This window comes from Osmia lignaria, chromosome 5, assembly GCF_051020975.1.
Source record: "Osmia lignaria lignaria isolate PbOS001 chromosome 5, iyOsmLign1, whole genome shotgun sequence".
Lineage (NCBI taxonomy): Eukaryota > Metazoa > Arthropoda > Insecta > Hymenoptera > Megachilidae > Osmia > Osmia lignaria.
In genome coordinates this window covers 9177489-9199084 of record NC_135036.1, presented here as the reverse complement: position 1 = coordinate 9199084, position 21596 = coordinate 9177489, and the positions used below count along the sequence as shown (strand labels likewise).

The 21596-nt window shown below is 44.3% G+C and overlaps 4 protein-coding genes across 5 annotated transcripts in view; 2 read left to right on the top strand and 2 right to left on the bottom strand.

Annotated features, from left to right (window-relative positions):
• The window catches only part of orb2 (cytoplasmic polyadenylation element-binding protein orb2), a 43140-nt gene extending 31355 nt beyond the window's left edge, over positions 1-11785 (bottom strand). The window contains exons 1-2 of the mRNA XM_034325564.2: positions 8837-11785; positions 3030-3141 (exon numbers count right to left, since the gene is read on the bottom strand). Coding sequence (XP_034181455.1) covers positions 3030-3141; positions 8837-9934 — 1210 coding nt within the window. The 5' untranslated portion in view covers positions 9935-11785. The remainder of the gene's footprint in view (positions 1-3029; positions 3142-8836) is intronic.
• Positions 10080-20332, bottom strand: LOC117604939 (tubulin epsilon chain). 2 transcript variants are annotated; one of them, XM_076688376.1, is made up of 13 exons: positions 19414-20325; positions 15904-16100; positions 15605-15837; positions 15401-15516; positions 15154-15342; positions 14828-15079; positions 14623-14769; positions 14391-14540; positions 14128-14302; positions 13881-14046; positions 12406-12464; positions 12207-12321; positions 10080-12132 (listed from the first exon to the last, which is right to left on the bottom strand). In XM_076688376.1, the coding sequence occupies exons 2-10, from the start codon at positions 15926-15928 to the stop codon at positions 13900-13902; spliced, it is 1434 nt and encodes a 477-aa protein (XP_076544491.1). In that variant the 5' UTR covers positions 15929-16100; positions 19414-20325; the 3' UTR covers positions 10080-12132; positions 12207-12321; positions 12406-12464; positions 13881-13899. The 2 variants fall into 2 exon arrangements, with proteins under 2 accessions (XP_076544491.1, XP_034181458.1); XM_034325567.2 differs by lacking the exons at positions 10080-12132; positions 12207-12321; positions 12406-12464; positions 14623-14769 and having other exon boundaries at positions 13900-14046; positions 19414-20332.
• Positions 12546-13810, top strand: Vps60 (vacuolar protein sorting 60). Its single transcript, XM_034325570.2, has 4 exons — positions 12546-12731; positions 12820-13137; positions 13197-13424; positions 13530-13810. The coding sequence occupies exons 1-4, from the start codon at positions 12663-12665 to the stop codon at positions 13578-13580; spliced, it is 666 nt and encodes a 221-aa protein (XP_034181461.1). The 5' UTR covers positions 12546-12662; the 3' UTR covers positions 13581-13810.
• DCP2 (decapping mRNA 2) lies at positions 16070-18250 on the top strand. Its single transcript, XM_034325569.2, has 5 exons — positions 16070-16204; positions 16292-16346; positions 16419-17211; positions 17286-17574; positions 17653-18250. The coding sequence occupies exons 2-5, from the start codon at positions 16300-16302 to the stop codon at positions 17904-17906; spliced, it is 1383 nt and encodes a 460-aa protein (XP_034181460.1). The 5' UTR covers positions 16070-16204; positions 16292-16299; the 3' UTR covers positions 17907-18250.
• Positions 20333-21596: the final 1264 nt, after the last annotated feature.

Sequence of the window (21596 nt, the reverse complement as noted above, 5' to 3'; positions counted from 1 at the left end):
CGTTGCAGGTCACTGCAATGCGGCTGACTGTGGCAGTTGGTCAACAGGCAACCAGCCAATTCCGATCGAATTTAAATAAGCCCTTGTACCATTTCGTACGGTCAGCATCGAACGTACGATTCGGAAAGGAACATCTCTCACGCGTATCCTACACTCATTACGATCGATCGATCGAAGAGCCACGAAATTTATACAAATCCTTCCTCGACGACGATCTTTTAGCTAGCTCGATTTCAGATTTGAAAGTGTGACCCGCCAGCGCCATACGAAATGATCGCGGTTCCTTCTAGGGAGCACCTAGAGATGGCGACGTGTATCTTTCCTAGCCGACGAACCATTTCGAGGATACGCGTACTCGGTCGGTACTCGGTCCGTGTCGACGCGCAGCTTTTCCACGTTCGACCGCACCAGAATACATGACATTATTCTATGAAAAACGATCCAAACGCCTTTTCATTCCTTCTTTCATTTACCAAGCGTCCACTTATCTATATTACGTATATAAAAAATTAAAAATAAAAATCTGACAAGACGTTCTACGTTTTTGATATTAAATAATAATTTTGTAATGTAACAGAATGTTCGAGTTTTCGTTGGATTATTTCCTCGTTCTCCTTCTTGGAGATCTATTTTTAGTCCAATCGTACCTTATCGCTTTAGAGCCTTTATTGTTTGCACCGTTACCTCGTTATCGGACGTTACCTTCATTTTTCGGATCATTATCTGTAATTCAGGCTCGACTATGTTATCGCATTCTGCGTGAAAGAATACGCGTCGCGGATTTATTCGAAACCGAAAGAGGATCGGTTCGCCGTGTCAGCAAGAAAAGCGTCGAAGGAAAAGTGTAAAAAGTCGGTCAATTGTTTTGTAGGCAAGAAAGGGAAGAAAAACAGGCGTGAAATTAATCGTTGCTTTCTTTCGCGAATGGTATTTCCGACGCACGGCCCGTATTCACAGGTTGCTCCCTTTATTCATTCACCATTTCAATTATATGTATTAGCCGGTTATACGTCGCGCTGATAGGGAGGCGAAGGATGAAGAGAAACCCTAGATGGCTGGAGAGCGACGGGTTAAAACCACCCCTCTTACCGTTCTATCGTCGTTACGGATTACTCGGCTTGCGTAGGCGTTATATAGTCAGATATATGTAGGTCAGAAAATGCAACTATAAAATAGCCTCAAGTCGGTCGCCGAAGGACGCCAAGTTGACGGCTACTTGGCCGTTGATCGTGAAACGTCGTCGCACCGAGTCCGTTCGATCGATCGTTGGACATCTTCGTAAACGGTGCCGCGTTGGTCTGGTTTGCACAACCTCGGCCCGATCGAGCGAAAGGCAATACAACGAGCACCGATAGATCTACGGTTGCGAACGAAAGGTTGATCGGCAAACACGGTAGCCCGTTGCATCGTTCGTGTCGTTCGGAGCAGCGATATCGCGAAAACGCGACATGCAAACGCGAAATCGATTCGCTTATTTTTAAAAGGATCTTATCGATGCGAAACACGCGATCGTTACGGGCGTGTGTAGCGTGATCCATTTCGCGATATCGATCCAGCTGGAAAACGCGGAGCTCGAAACGACTCGCGAATCAAACCGAAATTGGAATGAAAAAAGAATTCTATTTCAGAGTTTTCCTATAGACTCGCAACGACCTGTCCACGTCCACGAACACGACGAGGTTACACTTGGATTTTACAAGAGTTGACCTACTAGTGCAGTTTAAAGTGGCGTGCTGACACTTTCAAAGATGGCGTCGTGGAGAAGCACGCCCACTCAACGGAACCTTACAATGCCTCGAGAGAGGTTTTTGTTCTAGAATAAAGACTCGTACGTACTACGATCCCATTCTATCCTACCCTCCGCGCTGTTTCTCCTTTTCCAGCCAGCAATCTACCACCTTGCCGAAAAGAGGTTACGCTTTCAACGCGGATACCTCGAAGAGTATCGACTAACCAGCTCCGTTTCAGGGAGCTAACTGCCACCCCAAGGAAGCTAAGGAATCACGAATCTCTATCTTGTCGCTCGGATCCGTGTCTCTGTTTCCGACCAATTGCCGCTGTCTGGCCGAGGATCGTTATCCCTGACGGTGATTCGATTCCGACCAGATTTTAATTGCGAGGATAAGGGTCTGCGGCGAGGTAGAAAAAAAAAAGAAAAAGTAACAGCGAAGACTGGCTCGTCCTCGACGGACATCCCTCGAAGGGTCTCTGGTCTTTAAGGGAAACGATAATTACGCGATACAATGAAGTCGCCGGTCTGCGGAGATGTCACCTGCTCCCGTCGCCTCTTTTGCATTCTTCTCGATCGTCGCTCCTTCTCATCTTTTTTTTCTTCCTCGCTTCTCTACCCGAGGATCCATTACGAGTAACGAGCGCGTTGCATAACGAAAATACAAATTCAACGATTGTCTATAAGCACGAAAAGTTGTCGGCAAGCGTGGAAGCAAAGGAACTTGGTCGGCGGCCCACTTTACCGCGTTCCCGTGGTTGTCGGCGACGACGGCGTCGTACGGTTTCGGTGTGGACGAGCACTAAGGAAGAAGAGAGGCCTGACGGCACCACCCTTGCCCTTGACTGCAGGCGCGAGAACGCTTGTCTGAGGGTTGCGAGAGCTCGCAGACAGGGTGGCTAGACTGGCGAAAAAGAAAGCGACGCGACGCGACGAACCGAGGGAAAACAAAGAGAAAGAGAGTGGACGCGAAACGCTCGGAACTCGACTCCTTCTTCTTCGTCCACTTTTGTCTTCGCGTTGGCTCGCTAACCGAACCCGTGGATTTACGCGCTAGAATCTGCAAGACAGAGCGAGTGGAGCGAACAAAGTCGGCCGTCGAGTGGAGGGTGGCAAGGAGCAGCGGCGTGCGTTAAGTACTCGGCTACTCGACAGTTTCGTTGATCTCGTTGGACGGATAAGTTGACTGGTTCCTCTGAACCGACCAGAAATTTTTCTAAATACCAAACTCTTCCTTCCCCGAACGATCATTCGAATTTGACTAGTTGGTCGACTCGGAAAAATTAAAAAATCGACTCACCCTTCACGTGTTCCGGTGTATCCGCGGCACCAGCTCGCATGATGTCGCTCAAGTAATGCTCTAACGTTCTCATACTGTCCAACGGTGAATTTCCATTAGCCGTCATACGATCCTGAAACATAACGATGAAACGTTAGAAAGAAATAAACTGGGCAGCGAATCGAGGGTAGAAATAACAGGGTTACTACCGCGCGAAAACACGCGCCGATACGAAGACTGGCGAGTTCCCGTTGCTTGTATACGTAGGTTCGTAGGTGATCGATCGTCCGACCACGCGTCGTCCTTTACTACTTGACGCGCTTCAGGAGAAAGCAACGCTTCGTCGCCTGGAACGTATTCGCTGGTCGAGCACGCATCGTAAACGCGTCCTCGCCGTAGTTCGTCGAGATCGAACGGCGAGGGGAAAATCGAAGTGACACCTTTGTTTAAAGGTTCACGGCGACTGGTATTTAGAAACGAAAATGACCGTGACACTTATTCGGTAAACGCGCGGAAGAAAGAAGAAGAGGATACCGAAATAAATACATCGAACGGGGTGGCGGAGGATGGGGTGTAGCGGGCTGGAAAAGTAAGGGAGGGACGAGGAGGGAGAAAGGAAGAATAGGAAAGCGCGCGAGCTCAATGTCGGATAATCCTGCTCTCCATCTTTCTCGAATGGCACGGGCGGAGGTGCAAAAGGTAGGCCCCACCTTCTTCGTGTTTGCGTCTCCTTCGTGCTAGCTGCAACCCCGGGGCGTACTCTTTCCACCCTCTTACACGGACCACGGACTCTCCAACCCCCACTATACCAAGCGGTTTCCCCTTCTACGGATGCACACACTCGCGCAAATGTGGCTGGAATATCGCAAAACCTACGTGTAAACGCTATGGAAGCGGATGTTAGTGTTCGTGTGCAGTCCACGAGTACGGGCACGAGCACGAGCACGAGGCACGAGGCACGAGTACAGCACGGACCGGCGCGTTTCTCTCCCTCGCGTTGCCTCGCTCGCTTTCCGTCTCGCTAGGGGCACGCTAGAAAATCAATATAGGAAAACCAGGAAGCGGCGGCAGGGCGTCGACAGCAACCTTCGTGCAGACTCCATTACAGTATCGCTCTTGCTCTACCTATTCCTCTCTTTCTCTACGTCTTCCCTATTCCCTACCTACCCCCATGCCTTTCTACTCGTCTAAGCAATTCATTTTCTTTTTCTTTCCTCTTTACGAATCCAGACTTTTCGTTTAAGCCGTGGGTAATCGCGGCTCGAATTGAAAACGAGAAAACGTGATTTTACGGAGAAGGAATGTTTTTTCTGGCAAAATATTGAAGATGCATCGCGACGCGAGAAGGAAAAGAGAACGGAGGACGAAGGAGGATTCTGCGCTATAAGGTTGCAAAGCGTGCGTTTGCGGCGGGATTGGCCCACTTCCAAACTTTGCAGCCAACAAAAAACGGTGGCATCCTTCGACCGTCCTTACATACCGAGGTCGCGTTCAACGATCGACAACTCGATTCGTTTCTTTCCGACGAGGAAACCGAATTAAGGGACGTCGAAGCCGTTCCACGATTAATCGAAGCAGATGAGAAACGCGGGGTTAGACGGAAACAGGTAGAAGACACTCGTGAAAAACAAAGGGATGGTCAGCGAAGTTACGAGGCGTGCAGGTATTCGCGCATACACTCGTCCCCCGGCTTCACCATTTCCACGCGCATCCCGCCGGTCTAGACGCGAACGTTCTTGTACTACCCAGCTGTTGTTCTACCGACGCGTTGCGCCCCGCTCCTTCAGCCTCTTTTTATTTTCTCTGTTTTTCATTTACGCGTCGCGCCAGACACGCGCGACAATCCAACACCTTCACGTCCTCCCCCCTGCTAAAACGCGCCAACTCCATTCTACACGGAAGACACGAGAGGATGTCGTTTCTTTTTTCCTTCCGCTCTTTCGCGTCATTCATTAGGACTCTCCGTTCGCGAAAATGAAGCTGTGTAATTGTCACGAGCTGGAGGAGAACGTAATTGTCGAATAAGGGCTAGATGGTTACCGAGCCGGAAGGTTTCGATCATTGAAAAGCGAATCGAGCAAGGCTGCGGAAAGGTCCGTGGAGCGTATAGATCGGGACGGCGCGGCGTAACCTGGTTCCCGAGGTGTGCGCGGAAGGAACGATTCCAGTCGGGTAGCGCGAACTGGGTCACCGTTCGCTGGGCGGGGAAACGAGGCGGTTGCAAACAGAAGAGAGGAAAGGGAAGGGAAAACGCAGAGGGTGTGGGACAGTGGGTGAGGGCGGAAGGGTGGAGAACGTGGAGCGCTGCCGTCGCTGTTGGTTGCTTCTCGCGGACAATCCATCGCTTGCAAATACAATTTGCCACCTTATCAATGACTACCCTGTCTACCATGATCTACTATCGGGATATCAATCTTCGCCCTATTCCTACCTATCATCGCCCTTCGGTGTCGTTATCGACATTTCGCTCGCGAGTAAACGTAAGATGAACGCGGTTACCGGTCTCCCACGAAGGGTTTCTAACGACGTCCTTGCTAGAAACGAAACGGTGCTGCGCTGCTGCGCTGGCACGCTGCTAACGCAAACAGACGCGACAACGTCACCGTTCGATAGTGGGTGGTCGTGCGCATACCCTCTTCCCTCCGCCGTCATTCTCTCTCTTGCTGTCGGTAGTAGCTTCGCTACAGGGTCGTCGCGCGTTGCAGTTTACCGCGTTTTATTACATAAGTTGTGAGCTTCTCTGATGCAACCAATCGATACGAACTTTGCTCGTTATCGACTTTCAGCCTTCGATAAAAAAAAAAGAAAAAAAATGCTTACTCGTAGGAGAAGCTGCTCGAGAAATCCTCGATCGGATTAGCGAGAGTTGAGCGGTAAATCTTGCGCGTGCATTTATCCGATTAGGGGTATCGAAATAATGGCGAGGGGATTTTCGCTGGCAACAACGCGATACACTAGCATGGCGGAAAGGGAATTTCCATGCGCGCCAACTTCGAGCTTCGATATCGTTTTCCCGTTGAAAAGGGCGAAGCAAGCGCGATTCTCGAAGAGGTCGGTTGTTCGCGCGACGCTTCTACCGAGCAGCTCTACGCGAAAAATCTATATCGCGCGAAAGCAGAGTGACCTATAAACCTCGTAGCGGGTCGGGTCAGTCTGCACCGGCGCAGTCCCGAATTCAAATAGAAGGGATCTTAAATTGGGTTAACGTCCAGATATTCGGCGTGACATCGGAATTGCTTGAAAATACTTTGCTTCCTAGCTAATTCGTAGCGCAATGCTGTTCTCTCAGGTTTATTCAGTTAAGTGACTGATTCAAGGACGAATTTACGCCGGATGGTTAGTGCAACGCAATTAACGCTTTTGGCCACGCGTGCCGCGTTAGGCTCGGACAAACTCGGGGACACTTGCCCGTTTATTTGTCACGCCTACTTTTACCGCCTTGCTATCGACCGATTAGTCCGTTTAATTGACCGATTTATCAATTTTCTAGCGCGATTTACCAGATGCCACGTGCATCCGCCTACATTACACGCGGGTGTACACTCGGGTGCCTCGGTTTTGTTTTCCATTCCGATATCCACCGGACGATTCCGGCGAGGATACGAAGAGGCATCGCGATGCTTTTAAACGTCGTCGTTCCGCTGTTATTTACACGCGTGTACGTGTACCAGTACTTTCGAAGCGATTTGATCTGGCACGCGTGGCCAACGTTGCTCGCCTTTTCGTTTCGTCAGAGTCATACGGGTTTCGTAACGAAATACCTCGACGGCGCTGTGTAACGCTACTGCGTCAAGGTAACGTCAATAAAAATCTTTATCCTCGCGCGCCTCCAATGTTTTTCGAATCGACGCGACGCGACGCGACGGTGTCTCCGAACGAGGTTACCGCAACCTCGCCAGCAAGCTTCGATCCGTTGTAAAATGTAAACGTAAGAAGCAAGAGTTAACGAGGGCGCGTGTAATCGAATGCGATCGGTTCGTTCTTGTTTAGGTAGAGCCAGCCTGGCGCACGTGCTCCGATTCGTTTCCAAGGTGAACGACGACTGAGAAATTACACCTATAGAACTCGTAGTCCGAATCTTCTAGCGAGCCGCGAACACGATCCATTTCCTCCCGCGAATTCCTTTCCACCGATCGATCGATCGATCGATCGATCGTCGCGAAATACAACCGGCGAAAGATTCACGGTACCGTTTCTCGTTTCGCTTCTCACGGACGGGCAGCGCTCCGTGACGCGTAAACGCGTTAATTCCACGCACGTAATCGTTTCCGGGTATGACGTAGGACGGAAAGAAAATTGTCAAGAAGCAAATAAGATATGCAAACGATCTATATATACTGTTGCGCGGCGTACACGGTATTTTTACCTAGAGTACCTCGATATTTTCCTTCTACCAATTTCAAACGATTTATGAGATAAGCTCGGAACCTTGGTACTCGTTTAGCCGTGTGTCTTCACGCACGCGCCGTATCGACGTTAATGTTCCGCGTATACGTGGAACGAAACGCGCGTCCGTTTCGATGGAAAATCGGTGGCCGAGAAACGCGCAACGTTCGCACAAAAATGCCTTAGCACGCTTAACGTCCCTTCTATTTTCTACCGCAATATACGCTTCTTTCGAAACGACGACTGGCAGAAAGAGATTCGTGATATTTTTAACGAAGCGTTTTACGCGAGTTGGCAAATGCCTCCACGGTTTTCGCAAAAAAAAAAAAAAAAAAGAATTTAGATCATTCGACGCGATATCGTTATCGAACAGCCACGTTCACTGATACGATACTCGCGAACGGCTTGCAGAAATCCGATCGATTTCCTAATTGGTATAACGCCTACGTTTCGATAAACTTGAATGCGGAGTTATTTCATCGTTAAAGTTACCACGTTAGCCGTGAAACTTGAACGTTTGATAAACTATCGCGATCGACGTAAAGACCGCGCAAATATAGACGCAAACGCATAGATAAGTATGACGCGACACTTTATCCGTTAAGAAAAATAATAAAGTCGAAGGCAAAATTGGATTCGTTGGTTGGACACGCGTAAACGTGGAACAAGGTGCGCAAAGGGTGATGGCTCGTACAACGGAATCCGCCATTTCTCTCGGATAGTATGCAGGTCTATTTTCGACAAGAGGTTAAAATAGCCGAGCTTAAAGTTTCGCTAGACACTGTTAGAGAGCTGCCACCGCGTTACCAAAGGAATTGGGTCAGACATCAACGACAAAACAAGTATATCAAGAAAGGTTTCCTCGTTTCGATAGCGTTCTTCGATTACCGACCGATACCGATTCACCTAGCCACTGCGTTTCCGTTTACTCTTCCTAACTAGGTTCGTATATCCACCTGACCACGCGTTCCAACGGCAAACACACCCTTGCCCTACACGTATCCGTTCGTTTGACCGCGGATCTAGGGTGGAAATTCGATCGGCGATGAAACGTAATTCAAAGACACCCTCGAATTTCGAGAAACTTTGTCCCGGTTGAAAACGACCGTGCGACATCCAACGAGCGAGAGTAGAAACAAGCGTTGTACGTATCGTCTAAATTTAAACGAGAGCCTCAAAGTGATTGCATAACCTGGCATCGAGTGCGTGCACCAACGAAACTGCGGAAGTTGGGGCTACCGGTGTATGTGCGCGTATGCTTTTTCGACGGGATCGGGCGATTACCGCCACCGACGCCGCGTGGCTATGTTACCATAGTCAAAGCGACGATCGATACCGATAACGCAACGTGAAAACTCCAAGAGGACAGTTACGCTCGTTGCGTTATGGCTCGGCACGAAGGTCGACGACGCGTGGATCGAATTTGGTACGAGTGGACAAACCTGCTGGAACGGTGGCAACTGAAGCAAGTCCCTCTCTTCGGCGGCGGTAACTTCGAAGGTGGGCGCAGGTTGGGGCGGATATATGTTGCCCTTTCCGGGATAGGATGTACTCCTCCTGAACTTGACCGGACTGATGCAAGATGGATGAGCAGCCGGTCCCGGATGACCGGGAAACGTTGGACTCGGTTTCCTTCCCTGAAGTCCAGCAGCAGCCGCGACTGCTGCAGCGGCGTGCAGGGACGAGTGCAACGGGGGAAGGTTCGGTACCGATCTTCCGCGGCTCCACGGCGAAAGACCGGGACTCGCGACCGCAGCAGCCTGCGGTCCGGCTCCCCATTGTTGAGGCGCTTGCGGTCCACCGGACCAAGCCGCGTAACCTTTCGCCGGAAGATAAACCCCTGGATGGGTATTCGCTGTTGGTTGTTGTTGGTGTTGCTGCTGCTGCTGTTGCTGTTGTTGCTGCTGTTGATGTTGCTGCTGCTGCTGCTGTTGCTGTTGTTGTTGCTGCTGTTGTTGCTGCTGTTGCGCTGGCGATACTTGAAGACCGTGTCTACCTGTAGGAGCAGTGGTGGTACCGTGTTGTTGAGGGAAATTATGACTAGCAGTGATCGCTCGACGGGCGCCAGCCGACACGGTCGCGCCAGCACCGGTAAACAAACCGGCCGGACCACCGGAAGGGAAATTTTGAAAGGCCCCGATCGAACCGTTAACGGGTAACGCGTGGAGACCGGTATCGTCCGGGGCAGACCAGAGGCTCGGTACCCGGCCAGCTTCCGAGAAACCCTGGAGGGTCGAGCTGGTGCTGCACGCGATCTCTTTCTCGCTAGAGGAGGGCGTCGTCGTCGCCGCGATAGCGATACTCTCGACCTCGACCACGTCCTTCGTCTTCTCTTGTCCGGCCACCGTGTCCAGGCCGGTGCTCGGCGACAGAGGCGCAGTTTTGCCACTGGCTTGCTTCTCGATTAAGAGGTCGTCCTGCATCGTTGACGTCGTTATGGTTACGGCTGTGTTGACGGTACTGGCGCTGCTACCGATCGACGACTTGCTCGTGCCGGACAGGCTGTTCGAAAAGAGACTGGTCGCGCTATAGTCCCCCATAAAGCACGGGGACCACTCAAGATTCGAGTAATCGTCGCGCGATACTCCCTCTGGTTCGAGGCTCGAGTTTCCTTCTACCTCGCCGGGAACCGATCGTCTCTTCGATTCCGTTTGCTGATATCGTGTAAATCGAATTGGAATCGAATCGTTCCTACCGGTAGGAACGTCGTCGACCACAGCAGCTCCGTCGAGCAGAGCTCGCGAGACAACTATCGATCCACCGCGTACTCGTAAAAACACCCACGAGCCCCGGAAGCTGTGCGAACTACACCAATCTCTCTTTCGATTCTCTTCTTCTCCTCGTTTTCGCTCGATTTCCTCGTTTCTCCCTCGACCTTTTTCCTTCCCTTGCACGCGCTTCGATCCTACCCCGTCTTTCCTGACCTCACGCGTGCTCTCCTTTTTCTCTTTCTTTCTTCTCCACCTCCACCACCTCCACCTCCTCCTCCTCTTCCCTCTCTTTCACGCGCTAGCTCACCGTCTCTCCTTCTAGTATTACCTCTAACCCTAGCTTTAGCTCTAGCTCTAGCTCTAGCTCTAGCTCTAGATCTAGCTCTAGCTCTAGCTGTTGCTTCGACTCTTAACCACAGCCTTCAGCTTTAGCCCTAGCTCCTTATCTGGACACGACGATCCACTAATAATAACGTTCGAACCGATTAGATTACACCAACGTCGCGTCGCTTCCGTGCAATTCGGCAGCGACTTTGCTTCCGCAGCATTCTCCTCGTTATCGAGCGATCGTTCGCTCCACGAGCATCCTCATTGTTCGATGAGCAAAACCTCCCCGGTGAAACTGCTGCCCTGAAACGGAGGACCTTCCACCGTTAATCGAAGGTCGAGCGAGACTGTTTCCGGTGTTCACTCGCCCCCAGCGAACATAATCGGTTCCCTCGACGAACGGTGAGCCACTTGGAATGCTCCCAAATACGGGCCCGGTGCAACGCGACCTTCCCTCTTCCACGATGCGGTGGAAAAAAAAAGCCGAATCTCACGCACACGCACGCGTCGGAGCGCGCGGGCGATTCAGCTAGCAACCAAAAAAACACTCACACACTTGGCGAACAACTTGGCTAAAGAAGCAGCTTCTCAACGATCCTTGGTCCTTGCCGCGCACGCGGACACTACCGATACGTCACTAAACACAGCCCACCGACCAAACGGTTCCGCGATTCCTTTCCACCGACATCGGATCGCTACTGCCCGAAGGGCGCACTCGCGATCGACCAAACGATCAATCTCTTTTCGACGGACAAGCAAGCCGACGAAACGCGTCCACGAGAACGCGCACGGACCACTCGTCTACGCGAGACACGACACGACACGACACGACACGACACGACACGAGTTTCCTCGCGACGCGACCCCTCCGTTTGTCAGGGTTTTTCCTCTCCTATGGGCGTTCGCCAAGCTTACCACCTTGTCTCGTCTTCGTTCGATCTAGCGCCTCTTCCCATTGGCAGCTCACGTACTTTGCCCACTCGCGCTGCTACCGCACAACCTTCCCGTTCCCGTTCCCGTTCTTGCTCGGGCTATCGCTATCGTTCTCCTTCTTCTCGCTCTTTCTCTCTCTCTTTCTCTCTCTCTCTCTCCTTATCTCGTATTCGCTCGCTCGTTTTCAGAACCGATACGGAGCAGCAGCGGTTCCTCCGCAAAGTCGCCTCGAGTTTCCCGTGACTCGGCAAACGCAGACTGGCTCGATTGCCAATCGAGCAGCCGGCTGACTGTTCGCTGTCCCTGGCTGCCTAGCTGCTAGCCGCACACGATCGGTGGCCAGGAGACCGCGATTCGACGACGCAGCTTCGTCGCTCTGCGTCGCGCCTGATACGATTCGTGCGTGCTGCCGACTTTTAGAACACTGTGGCCGTGCCGCGGCCCTCACCATACCAGCCGTAGTCTCTTCGCGTACCCGTGCGCTCGGCGATCTTCGGCCGCCGCTTCGTCCTCGTCCTCGTCCTCGTCGACGTCGTCGTCGCTACGTCGCTGTTGCGTCGTGCGGCGACATCGGTCACGCACGCGCGTTCGTATCCGCGTTTTAGCCGCCGCCGCCACCACCGCTACCGATAATCAGAGAAAACCTCCATAGCCATCCTCACCACCGTATTTCCCTTTGACCGACCCAACTATCTTCCCTTCTCCGGTTTCAATTACGCGCCCAACGCGCGCGCCTCGTCTTTTCCCTCTTCTGTCAGACGAGGAAACTAAATTGCATGCTCGGTCACTTACTAACCGAGACATTCCTCTAATCTTCACCGACTTAAACGACTATGCTCACCTGATTCGTTTTCACGTCGACCGGGTGTAGATCATCTTAAAAGAGTTCGGTTCGTACGATCTGATGTATCAACTGTACCTCCTCTAAAGTAGGGATTTTGCTGCGCGTCCCATATCTAAAAACCATAATCTCATGAATTACATGCTTACAATAATTGCAAAACCATAAAGGAAATATGTATTCCCAACGTTTTGCTTACTTTTAAGAAGTTCGTTTCGGTTTCCACGCGCCTTTTGAAAACAGCACATCTGGCTCCATCTGAGAATGAAAGACAAAATTAATAACACGGGGAAGTCCCGAACTCCCTGTAAGGTTTCCTCAATGCTACTTTTATTCGACAGATGGAGGAGTTAACTAATGAATCAGTGTGAACTAGTCTATTTGACGTTTCGAACAATAGTGAATAACGAATAAGTCTTCTATTCCAAACTTTAAAGTTGTGCTTCGCTTAACAAAATGAACAGACTTTTCGGTCGAGCTAAACCCAAAGAACCAGCAGCGAGTATCACCGATTGCATCGCTGGGGTAAAATTACATTTTATCTTCCCATTAAGCAGGTTATGATACCATTCTACCTTGCTCGAAACGTAATTATCTTTTATGTTTTCCAAAGGTTGACAGTAGAGCAGACTCCACGGAGAAAAAGATAGCGAAATTGGACGCGGAACTAAAGAAATACAAGGATCAGATGGTTAAAATGAGAGAAGGTCCCGCAAAGAACTCAGTAAAGGCTAAAGCATTACGCGTTTTAAAGCAACGAAAAATGTACGAGGCACAGGCTGATAATTTACGTCAACAAGCATTTAACATGGAACAAGCAAATTACGCGACGCAAACGTTAAAAGATACTCAGACGACTGTGGTCGCTATGAAAGAGGGAGTTAAACAGATGCAGAAGGAATTTAAAAATATCAATATAGATAAGATAGAGGTATCTTTGGAGAAATATTTCTTTCCTGTTCTTGCATTAAACGAGTACGTGCATTCTAGGACCTTCAAGATGACCTAGCCGATATGCTTGAACAAGCCGACGAAGTTCAAGAGGCAATGGGTCGTAGCTACGGTATGCCAGAAATCGACGAGGATGAATTAGCTGCCGAATTAGAAGCTCTTGGCGATGATTTAGCCATCGATGAAGACACTAGTTATTTGGATGACGCTATCAAAGCACCGAACGCTCCGGATAAAGAACCGGGCGCTAGCTCGGTCAGGAATAAGGTTTGTATCTATAACCGATGAATTTCAATCTAGCAAACACTTCCTCGTCGATGTCATTTCGATAATTACCCTGCTCATTACTGTAAAATCGTTTATTCATTTTAGGATGGTGTCTTGGTCGATGAGTTTGGCTTGCCGCAAATACCAGCCAGTTAAAACATTATCGAACGATATAATTAACCACAGTGTTTATCGATATATGTACCTAAATAAGCTCGGCCCGTGGGAGACTTTGAAAAGCTTTTCGAAATGCCGTCTCTGTAGATAAACTTTCAAAGTATTAACAAAATTTTTCAACCGATCAACTATACACTTTTGCGCATTGCGAGTCTCTCGATCACTAACGCGATATTTCATTGTTGCCGATAGATATACTATTTTTATTCCATTGTGTTTAAGTTGTTAATGTATAGATCAAACTAATAAATAAAATTTATATGATTTAGGTTTTACTACCAAATTTGTTGTGACGTAATTAAATGATTTGCAGCCGTGATATACTCGTTGGTCTCTGATTTTCTAGTTCCGTGTACCGCGCGATCAAGTTCAATATGATCTCTTTGCTATTAACGAAATGTGCTTCTTCGAAACCACGTACTTGCGTGTAGTGATACACATGTGCCTGCAATGTAATTGTACTGTTTAAACAAATATTATCGTACACGTATAAACAATTATGATAGTTTATGATTATGAACATTACCTTCCTCTTGTATAACGTAACAAACTGTTTTATTATATTTTTAAACAACAAGGACATTGAGGAAGAGTTTAAAAGGCACAGCAAAGATGTTGAATGCCCAGCTGGAGGTACAGAGCACAAACCTATCTTCATAGCATCTCTGCTCCATTCCGTGCACGTACTTTTCCGTTGAAATCTAAGAGATGTGACAGAAGTAAATTGTTAGTACTAGCCGTTGTAATCTTACATAGACTTCTTGCTCGTTACACGCACAAGCCACATACTTTTCAATGTTTCGTTTTAAATCGCTTATAAAACAGTTCCCTCTGACAATATGTGCGGCGCTTAATACTTTTGAATCGGCTTGTAGCGGATCTACTTTGATCAACTGATTGTTCCGTGACCAGGCATCAGCGAATAATTCGTCGATTAATCTAAAAACAGAAATAGAGAAATCATATTTGTTCCACGTAATTTTATGTAATAAAATCAAGGAATAGTTAAGTACTTATGTACTTTGTTCCCTGAGTTGTGCACATTGAGGATCCAGTTAACGCTGTCGGGCTAACACTGCTAAATATGTACTGTAATTTCGGATACGCAACAAGATTCGTCGCTATTTCATTCATATCAATATTTAAGCTACCAGGAAATCTGGATCCACTGAAATAATTTTTCTTTCAACGTTTACTAATTATATTAATTACATCGAATTACATACCTAGTTAAATGGAGAAGCATGTTTACAATGATACTGTTCATGTCTTGAAATGGTTTACACGAAATATTATAGTTCAGCTGATTTATATTCTCTTTCTTTCTCAATTGTGCATTGCATATATCCAGGAGGGATGTGTTTTCTATAGGAAATACACATGTTGCATGTTCTATGAGTTCTTGTGTTGCTAACAGTGCATTATAAGGTGCTGTAACAACATCTTGCATGGCTGTTGGATATATACAAGATACTAATCTGTAAAATCAACTACCAAGATTGTACCAAAATAAATATTTTTAATTGTAAATAAAAAAGATAAATGGGAGTACCTATCTACTACTGGATAATTGTCAGCTAGTAATTTTAAAACAGCTGTTCCTAAACCAGAACCAGTACCACCTCCAAGAGAATGCAAAATTAGGAAACCATGTAGCTGTGAACATTTTTCTACTGTAAGTCTTATAGCATCCTCCAGTTTTTCATGATATTCATTACCATAAGTATGATAACCTACAGCCCTAAAAGTAATCCAACTTTTAGTTGGAAACCAAAACAGTTATCTAAATAAAGAATTACCAATTATTTCCACATCCTGGGTAATTAGTCACTGTGCATTTTTGATCAAACAAATCACGCAAAGGACCTCTCTTTAATCCTCCTACAACACTATCTTCCATATCTATTAATATTGCCTAAATAGTAGGAAGATCATTATATTAATTTACTAAGGCTACTCTGTTATTAGCTTGCCATAGCGCTATAAGAAGGAAAATAACATACTCTGGCTTTAACTTTAGCTCTTCTCAAATCATTTACAGTCTTGAAACAAAAATCATGCCGATTGTCGGGTACGAAAAAAAAGCTATGAAACGCGTCTGATAAATCGCTTAGATTTTTAATGTAATTTCGTTGTATCTTAAGTAAATTCATGCCAGTATTTGCAGTGTCTATGCCGTACTCGTGCAATGCCAGGGGCCAAAATGCTGAGCCAATTTGGTTTCCACATTGTCCAACTAAAATCGACATAAATGAATGTAACTTGTATTGAAAATGTTCAAATTAGTTTCGTGTAAATATACCTTGTATTGTAATAAACTGGCTCATTAAGAATTTTTATATGTTTTAATATTATTGCTATCCTCCGTACTCCTTTCATTCCAACTTCCAAGATCATAACGTATTTTCGAATCACCCAACACAAGTGAAACTAGCACCTCTATCGGAGTAGATTTCGGCCATAATTACGAGAAGAATACATCAGATGGCAGGAGTTAAGCTGAAAAAATAAAAAAAACGAACAACATTATTAGTATAATAATTTTGAACAAGTTGAAATTTTGAAACTGACGTTTAGTGCGCAATGATGTATACATAATGATTGTACGTTTACAGGAGGTTTTATCGTAAAAGAACTAATATTATACAACTAAAGGTGACGTGTAATAAACAGGAAAATTATTTTAACAGTTGCTGAAATGACGGAACATTCGATACCATCCGATATTTTAGACGATTTAAGCAGGTTAGCTTTTATTAATTATTCTTTTAAAGTATCATTCGTTTCTTATTAATCCGAAATATCTTATGTTTTCAGTCGATTTATCATCAACGTTCCGGAAGAAGAAAGGAAAGATTTGGTTCGGATATGTTTTCAAATTGAATTAGCTCACTGGTTTTATCTAGATTTTTATTGTACCGATGAAAATCCGAAACTACGACCATGTAGTATGCGGGAATTTGCCACTCATATCTTTCATCACATACCATTTTTAAAACCACATGTAGCTAACATAGATAATATTCTTGATCAATGGAGAGAATATAAACAAAATGTTCCAACATTTGGAGCAATTGTATTAAATGAAGACTTAACAAAAGTATTACTTGTTCAAAGTTACTGGGCAAAGAGCAGTTGGAGCTTTCCCAAAGGTAAAGTCAATGAAGATGAAGATCCATCCCACTGTGCTGTTCGAGAGGTTTTAGAGGAAACTGGTTTTGACATTTCAAATTTAATAGATGAAAACGAATATATAGAATCAGTGATAAATGAACAATTGGTGAGATTGTATATAATATCTGGTGTACAGAAGGACACAAAATTTCAGCCAAAAACAAGAAAAGAAATAAAAAATGTAGAATGGTTTTCTTTAGCTGACCTACCCAACAATAAAAAAGATATGACACCAAAAGTAAAAACAGGAGTTGGTCCTAATGCATTTTTTATGGTCATCCCTTTTGTAAGGAGAATGAGACGTTGGATACAAGAAAAACATTTGAGAGAGAAAAATGTAAATACTGTTAGAAGACACAGACACAGATCTCTTGGAGATGTTGAGACTGTTTCAAAAAATAAAAGACAACAGCAACCACTTTCCCATTTCATTCAAGTAATTAAGCTTCTATTGTGGATTGCAATAATATGTATTTGTAAGGATCATTAATGAGTATGAATTATTTTCAGAATGATATTGCCAGTTTTAAAGACGTGAAAAACTTTCGACAATCTAATACATCACCCGCGCGAAATCGTCGCGGTATATACGATAACAAAAATGTCATATCAAAAGCGGCAATTAAACGTAATTTATTTGGGGAACAAACTGAAGATGAAACAGCCATTCTTGCTAAACAATTAACGGACAGTCCGCAAGGTCAACAGCCGTGCACATTTTTAATGGACCCTGCTATTCAGTCGGTGAAGTGCAACGATTTTAGCTACAAAGCACAAGCTTCGACAAACGAAATAAAAGGTTGCGTTTCAAAATACAATTTTCACTTCCCCAACTATAATTTAAGCTAAATAATAAAAATAATATTTCCTCTTTCAGATCAAGCATCGGATGATCTCGAAGATCGTGAATTTTTTAAAGGAAATATAAAATCTTTGTTATTTGACAAAGCTACAAACAAATTACAAACAGATTTAAAAACGATACCTTCCCCGTTTATGATAATGAATCGTAGGTCATCGCGCTTTCTTTCTGATAATTACGTAGAAACTCAACAACGTTCTACGGAACTAAGTTCAGTGATTTGGGCGCACTTTAAGTTCGATAAGGAAGCAATACTTAACTGTTTATAAAATTTTATTAAAAAGGTTTTGACATAGGTGATCAGTGGAAGAGAGCGATGGTGGCAAAAGGGGTTGAAAAAGCGTAATACTCGATGAGTTTATACTCGTATTTGTACTAAATATAATTTTAAATATTTGTGATCTCAGTAGTTTCTTAACAATCTGTACTTTGTTTTCAACTGATTTTATCAAATACAATGATGATATAACAATGAGACCATTACTAATTTATAGTGACTACTAGGTAGTTAAATTCTTTTTTTTCTTCTTTTTATTATCATGTGCAGTAATTAAACAACTTCCGCGTTTATAGATTATGCTACAAAAAATGGCAATAAATTTAAATTTAATTGTAAATAGCTGATAAAAACATGCTGAGAAGTATTCATTATCCGCGGATTGTAGATAAACACGATCGAAATTTTATTTTCCACTTTAAATGGCATCACATATGTACATACATTGAATGTTTAATAAGCCATCAAAAGCCGATTGAAACATTGTATCAATTTGTTGCAAAATAAAAATTTGTTTTCCGAATAATGTGGTATAATTGTTGAAAATCTGTACATTCGTTAAAGTAAAAAAATACGAGAGATCTTAAAGTCTAATTTGTCACTTGAAGATAATGAAATACACAAAAATAATTAACGTAGGAATGACGATAAAACAAGCTACTTTTTTAAGAAAAGGAGTTCCTACACTTCGCACACTTTTAATAATCTCGTTATTTAATGTAAAGACCATTTTACTTTCTTCAATAAGTTTATTCTTTGTATCATCATCTAAGGTTTCAGCAATCTTATTCATTGTATCTCTCATGTGATGTTTCAGTTCATAGATATTACTGTTTGCAAAGCTTGTAACATTATTACCATTTGTTTCGGATTCCTTTTGGGGTAAAATCTTTTGCATAAGCTGTCTCTTTTTACGTAAAATAATTCCACCACTCAAAAGACCCATGTACAGATGATAAATATATGCTATCAACAATGTTGGATCTTTATTCTCTATCTCTTGTAGATGCATTAGATATTTGGCAACACTCTCCCTGAAGTTAATAATAATATTTTATTTCATTTGTACCCCTAAAACTTTATGCATCACTTGTGTATTTTTTATATAGAAACATACCTAGGAGTATAATCGTTTGTCCACTCTTTTCCTAAATAAAAATCAAGATCTTGTTTAAAAGCTTCTGTACGACAAAGTTCATCATGGAAAAATAATCCTACGTTGGTGTTCTTTAATCTGACCATTGCACATTCCAAGTATCGAAAAATTTCAAAGAAGACCAACAGACCATCTGCCCATACAGAGTCATCGAAAAATCCTGTTTCAGATAAACATTTAAGAATCATAATAGGACACTCTGCCTTAATACTTAGAAATATGGTATCAAAGAAGGTGGATCCTTATTTATAAATATAAATGTAATAAGGTTAACCTATACTGTATAATGTTATTACGAGCAAACGAGAAGTAGAAAGTTAAATACAGGTATAATTGATCTTACCAAACGCTAATTTTGCATTCACTAAAGTGTCACTAATTTTATGAACTTCCCTCGTGGCTTTTCGCATTTGTTTACAAAACGTATCCTCATCTTTGCTCGACATTTCAGAGCAGAATTAAAAATGTTACGTCTATATAAATACTTGTGTCGTTTTACTTTGTTCTTTGTTAATTCATTATACTTTTGAACTGATCAAATAGCTGCGAATGTGTTGAGCTGATGAGAGCACCTTTGACCGCTCCTCTGACATTTGCAACATATACAGTATATCGACGGAGAAATAGAACGTCACGTGATCGAGAAAAATTAGGTGTTATAAATTTGAAACGAAACTTAAATTAGAATGACACCGTGATTATACAACGATTATACATCATGTTAACACCTTCCGTGCGAGACAATTTTTCAAAGTTCACCTTTGCGTGATTCTACCTAGAGGGCATCTAAAAGCACCCTTAAAGGGGGTAGATTTAGATGGTCTCTCCTGGTAGCTGTCTGACAGGGGGTAGATTTAGATACCGTGTTTAGGTCGAATGTTTGTCTAATGCATTTTTGAAACCAGCAAGTTAATTTTTAAAACAAATAAATAGTAGAATGATAGCGTTACTCGAGTTCTATTTCCTTGCTTCACCTTACTTTGTCTTTCTACTTACGATCATGTACATCGCAGGAAGAGATGCCTTTTTATATTTTAATTTAATTTGCGAGATGAATTTCTTTACTTCAAACGAGAAAAGAAATAAAAACGAGGAAATATAAAAAGAAAATTTCTTGGAATGCAACGCCAAGCTACCATGTTATAAAGTGTGACAAATAGCAAAGATTAAGAAGACAAAGAAGCACACGAGTGATTAAAAGTACTACTAAGATATACGAGTAACGGAGGTGGTATGCTGTTTGCAGTGGTTGGCAGGTCTCTGCGGATACGTGGATTTTCTATGACACGGCTATACACGGTCTGTGTATATTGTAAGTGGCTGCGGTATTCGGCTAGTCAGATCGATGAGATGCCGTCGTCGTGGCGCCTCGTAAACGCCCAACTCCACCGTTTTCGATAAACTTGCTCTTTTCGACCCATCATAGTTCTTTAATACATGTACATCTCCACATAGAAAATACTATGAAACTCTATCAGATAGTGGATCTCATAAGTATAACAAGAAATAAGCATTGATATTGAAAACAAAACGACCGATACTAGATTATTGTGCCATTAATATTCGATCGAAACGTAGAAAATGTAACGAACGAAGTTTTCGATGAAATTTCAAACCGCCAGAGAAAGTAGGTGGTTAAAGAACAATTGGTTAATGCTGGTTATTCAGACGTTAGAAGAGGCGCGGGCGAAGCTGCTTTATCGCGGATGAGGAATTTGAAATCTGTTAAAAGGAGGCCAAGAACGTTATAGCTGTTAAAAGTATCATTTTAAAAACCGTACTACTAAATATGGACTGTAAACTCTTTAATTAGTATGCTCGTTGCATCAGAAATCAGTTGAATTCGAATGATGCACTTGAATGCAATTCGTTTTGCAAATGCATATTTTCAAATATAATGTTGCCAGTTCGAATTGTTTATTATTTCGACATTAATGGGTTCACTGAAACACGTGCACCGTGTACGGATGTAACGCGTGCACCCAGAACGTCATATGTGTTGCAGCGACGCGACACGACGCGTCGCGACGTCTTGCGTGAATGCATTTACCTACGTCACCACACGCAGGTACGTAGAGCAAGGTAGCAGGAAGTGCAGGGATACATCGTGATTACGACGACGAGGAGATAGTATCGAGACTCGAAGAGATGCTATATTTTGGTTTCTGATATTCTCGACACGGTTAGTAAGGGGTACCGGTCAATACTAGCGCCGCGCACTATGGCCAGCGACGTGAAAATTTGAACCCGTACCCTGATCACATACGTATATTGATGGAAAATGTATAATAAAACAGGTACACGACGATGGGAATTCTGAATAATAAACGGAATATAAATTTGTTATTTCAAGAAATTAAATTATACCACTTTTCCGACACTCTGGTTACTATTTTTTCTTAATCCTCTTATTTTTTTAATTGAAAATGAAACAAGTATGCCTGTTTACGGAAAATTTCTTAAATTTGCTCTTCTACTTTGAATGGTTCTCGAAAGAAAATTAAAAGTGACGTTTGATAAAAGTTT